This window comes from Anastrepha ludens, chromosome 3 (genome assembly GCF_028408465.1).
Source record: "Anastrepha ludens isolate Willacy chromosome 3, idAnaLude1.1, whole genome shotgun sequence".
NCBI classification, from domain to species: domain Eukaryota; kingdom Metazoa; phylum Arthropoda; class Insecta; order Diptera; family Tephritidae; genus Anastrepha; species Anastrepha ludens.
The window spans coordinates 121394136-121398983 of NC_071499.1; the positions used below are offsets into that span (position 1 = coordinate 121394136).

At 38.2% G+C, this 4848-nt stretch overlaps 2 protein-coding genes across 2 annotated transcripts; both read left to right on the forward strand.

The window, feature by feature from the left end:
• The first annotated feature begins 635 nt into the window (after window positions 1-635).
• On the forward strand, window positions 636-2059 carry LOC128856737 (uncharacterized). Its single transcript, XM_054092050.1, has 3 exons — window positions 636-768; window positions 840-1713; window positions 1765-2059. The coding sequence occupies exons 1-2, from the start codon at window positions 740-742 to the stop codon at window positions 1657-1659; spliced, it is 849 nt and encodes a 282-aa protein (XP_053948025.1). The 5' UTR covers window positions 636-739; the 3' UTR covers window positions 1660-1713; window positions 1765-2059.
• Window positions 2060-2938: 879 nt separating this feature from the next.
• LOC128858948 (cytoplasmic 60S subunit biogenesis factor ZNF622) lies at window positions 2939-4637 on the forward strand. Its single transcript, XM_054095561.1, has 3 exons — window positions 2939-3600; window positions 3659-4030; window positions 4109-4637. The coding sequence occupies exons 1-3, from the start codon at window positions 3097-3099 to the stop codon at window positions 4457-4459; spliced, it is 1227 nt and encodes a 408-aa protein (XP_053951536.1). The 5' UTR covers window positions 2939-3096; the 3' UTR covers window positions 4460-4637.
• Window positions 4638-4848: the final 211 nt, after the last annotated feature.

Below are 4848 nucleotides of genomic sequence, written 5' to 3' on the forward strand. Positions count from 1 at the left end.
TTTTCTTGGTAGTCGAGCTGCTTTATAATAAACCAAACTCATCACCCTTCGTGACATTGATGACTTCGTGTATAACGACAGCAGAGTACAGTTTATTATTTACGGGTTGTGAAAGGGAGGAAGTTAAACAGAAAACAGGAAAGACGATGACCACTTTAGATTTCGTTAATTCAAAAGGTGGTACGTGAATAAATTCTGAAGTGCTTCCTAGAACAAAAATATGCGTTCTTTTTGAGTGCATTTTATGATAAACGGTATTCTGGCGCAAGGATAACGATGTCAAATTCGAGAAACCCACGAAGGTGGGTTTCCATGTTTCAATAGCAAGTTGAGGCCGAAACGCTAATATGGTGCTAATTAGCAGGCACTTTATTTATTTACTTTGCGCTTATGCTGACATCAAATCATTGTCTGATTTGCTGTTATTAAAATATTCAAAACAGTGATTCATAAAAGTTACAAGAATCGTTATTTCATGGCAACAGAATACTGTAAAATAAAGTTTAAATAAAACTTTGACTTATTGATAATTATTCAATATTTTTAAGTAATATTTAAAAAAATTTAAATTAATTACCAACTTTTCTCTTCGAGTGCACTGCAGCAAGTCAGCTGTTTACAACTTACGTGAACACGCTCTTTGACTATCGTTTAGCTCCATACCTGTGTGAATTGAACATTCACCTTAGCAACGTAAACAAATACTCAAAAACAGGCACCACTTAAAAAGGATATCAATATGGAAGGCAAGGACAATCGATCGAAAGAGTGAGTAGGCTGCAATTGCATTTTAATGCTTATGAAGTCATCACTTTAATTAAGCCCGAAAATACTTTCAGCAAACGTAGCAAAATGAAGCATTATCGTAAGAAGCCGCCAACACAACACAATAATAACAACACGTCGTCCAGCTCACAAGTGGAGGTAGTGCGTGGTGTAGTTGATGTGGCAGACTCCAGTGATGAACGTTTTGTTTCAAGACGCGGCTGGACGTCCTCCAGACCACAACCGCAAGTGCGACGGTTCTCATTGGACGATGAGGACAACGATTTAAATGAAGTGGAGTCGGCACAAATGCATGCCGGTGACTTCGGTTTAATGGCACAGTTGCCTACATCTGTAGGTGGTCACTTTCAGTTCGCATCTGAGAAAAATTGGGAAAAAACTGAGGGTGAGCAATTATTGGACAATACAGAAGCTGGTCAATACTTTACGCTCAATTTGAAATTGTTAAACGTTGGCTTACAAACGATTCCCTTCTACAAGCGTATGGATTATGCGGCTTCAATGTTTACGCGAGCACAGTTGAAAACAATGGAGCAAGCTGCTGAAGTAGCAGAGAAAAGTTATCAGAATGTACTGCATGAGCACGAGGCTAATCCACGCATTAAAATCAACAGTGGCAGTCGAAAAAGCGGTTCGGGACGGTCTCAAAATAGCGCCAAACCTACAAACACCGCACTAAGTGAAACTAATGCACCGGATGAATTGGACGAATTATTGAATTTGACTACGGATGCTGTGACGAAGGTAGACATAAGTGAGGGTAGTGGTGGTGGCGCAGAAAATGCAGCAGTGCCTGCTGCGAAGGAAAGTGAAAATGTGGCAGTCAACAAGGATGACATACAAGAATGGCTGGATAATGTGCTAGAGGAGTAGTGATCAGAATTTTAATTAGTATAGCTCGTTTGGGAATATAAACATAAAAAAAGAGTATGAAATATAAAAATGTCTATTACTTCAAGTCATGGCCCATTTCTTTAGTTTCAGGTATCTGCTAGCCAATGCCGACAGAAAATGCACGGCATTGCTCATTATAGCAGAACTAGAACCCCAACCGTTATGACTCAATTTTACAATTAATTTACGGCCGGCGGGCCAATTAGATGTCCTAAATTCAGTAGTTTTCGCGAAGCGTTGTAGGATGAGAAAAAAAAACAATTAGCCAAATGAAGTTTTGGGGATAGTTTAATATATATTTGAACTAAAAAAAAAAATTTGTACAATCTCCAACAATATATTGTAAGCCGAGTTATCAATAGATTCCCAGAGCGACTTGCCACTGAAGTATCCAACTTCTGTTTAAGATACAACTTGCAATTTTCATCTGAAAACAAAAAAAAAAAAAGATTATTAATTTTGATGTAATTATCTTCGATGTGAACTAAGAAAATTGGGAGAAACACGTAAAATTCGAATTTTTGGGGAAGGTAGAAAAAAAAATGGGTTTTCAAGGGAAAAAAAAAACTTTTCAACTGGGTAAAAAAGTCGCTTAAAAAAAGTTTTTGGATGTTTTTTTTAGTTCACATAGAAGAGAAAACAATACTGAAGATAACGCATTTTGAATGAAATGGATAGCTCGTTTAGTTTTTGTGCAATCGTGTACATAAATTAGGTAAAATCGTGAAAATGAAAAGCCGAGAAAACGCGCTTCAAACTACAACAATAAGCGCACGGTTGCTCGACGCCGCACTACGCTCGGCTCTGTAGCTCTGCAAATACTTGTAATTTAACTCTGAAAATTTGTGTCTCATGTTCTTGAATATCTAAGCTATTGATTTCAGGAAAAAAAAAATCGATTTTTTTACCTTTTAATTGGCCCGCCGGCCTTAAAATAGAATGCTTTTATACTCAAAAAATTAATTATTAAACGACACTACAGTTAGAATGTCGAAATCCCGTAAAACAATCCTCTGTTAGCCGACCTTCGGATAAAACTGTGCTGCGTAATTCCTCAATTTACCTTTGCCACTTTTTAATGGATTTTCAAACTAGGCAATTATAATACGTTATTTCTGAAAAACAAGCAACTCAAATCAAAAATTAGCAATTAAATGTTCTCCTTTAATATATCCTGTAAATTTTAAATCATTATGAAGAAAGCATTAAATTACAGTCACATTGTTACATTTCCCGCACGCGAGGGTGATGTGGCAACCTCGCATAACTGTCATTTTCCATAGAACGTGAGGTCTTTGACTTATTTCGAGCAATTCTGATTTGTAATTAATTGTGAAATTATATCTTCTATTGCTAATTCGTAGAGTAATTTCTCAAAATTGTAAAGAAAATTTGCGAAAATCCTGCAAAATCAAAATGTCAGCACATACATGCATAAGTTGCTCCGTTAGATTCTCCACGGCAGATATGCAACGAGATCATTACAAAACTGATTGGCATCGGTATAATCTAAAACGTCGAGTTGCCGAACTGCCTCCAGTTACCGCCGAAGCATTCCAGGATATTGTGCTGCGTGTTCGTGAAGAAAAAGCTACAGAGGAGTTGGAGAGTCAAATGAGCTTCTACTGTAAGGCATGCCGTAAGCAGTTTAGTACCCAGAAGGCGCACGACAATCACTTGAATAGTAAAAAGCACAAAGATAATTTGGTACGTTTCGAGAGTGAGCACAAGGGCAAAGAGGTGGAGATAACGAAAAAGAGTGTGGTGGAGCAAAGACCGCATCCAGCGTTAGCTGCAGCGGCGCAAGGAAAAGGTAAATTTGCATTGCAGCGGCAACAGGAGAAAGAGCAGGACGGCGACGATGATGAGTACGAAGATTTGGATGACGACGAAAACTTTGAAGTTATCGAAGAGGAAATGGTAATACGATGGGGCATCGAAACCAAAATAGTTTTGCTAATATTTTATTTTATCATAGACTGATCATATGGATTCGGATGAATGGGAGAAACTAGCTGAAAACCCGCTGACCGAGAAGGACTGCCTCTTCTGCACACATGTCAGTGAAGACATGATAGAGAATCTGAAGCATATGTCCGTTGCACATTCCTTCTTCATACCAGATACAGAATATTGCACAGACTTGGAGGGTTTGCTATACTACTTGGGCGAAAAAGTGGCAAATTACTTTATTTGTCTTTCGTGCAATGACCGTGGCAAGACTTTCTATTCATTAGATGCGGTCCGTAAACACATGATTGACAAGGGTCATTGCCAAATGTTGCACGAAGGTATAGCGTTAGCCGAGTACGCTGATTACTACGACTATAGCTCCAGTTATCCCGATCATGTAAGTATGAATGTGAAAAAAAAAAAAAAAAAACTTACACATATGGGTTACAACTCACATTTCCCTCTATTCTAACAGCAAGAAGGCATGGACGTCGATGAGGAAGTTGTACCAGATGTGCTTGATGGCGATGAGTACAAATTGGTTTTACCTTCCGGTGTCGAAATTGGGCATCGTTCCTTGCTACGCTACTACAAACAACACCTCAATCCAAATCGCGCCCCTGCACCCAAGAAATCTAATCGTCGCCTGCATAAGGTGCTCACGGAATATCGTGCATTGGGTTGGAGTAAAACGCAGCAGCAAGTGGCCGCACGCAAAGCACGCGATTTGCATGTTATGAAACGTGCGCAAGCCAAATGGCAAATGAAACTTGGCTGTAGGGCAAATAAGTTGCAGAAACATTATCGCGCACAAATAATGTTCTAAGACCAGTAAATTGCTCCGACTTTCCTACATTTTTGAGTGTTTGTGTGGCACCGTTTTGTTTTAATTAATTAGTTTTCAAATTTCCAAAATTACAAACTTATTGAACTATGTTATGGAAATATATTCAAACATTCTTGCTTTGCAAATAAAATTTTGAAATATATTTTAATGATATTAAGCCACTTTTGCTAAATTTTTTAACAAAATTCAACCCATAAGACAATGGTTACGATTTTTTTCATTATAGATTTTGTTCTCTCTTTGGGCTTTAGTGACTTACAACGGAGTCTGAATAATTTGGTATAATGCTTAGATTGACACTAGACTACAGTTTTAATGCAGTAAACTGTTGAGCTGACCGGGCAGAGAAGGTGATGCCTTACCTGCCC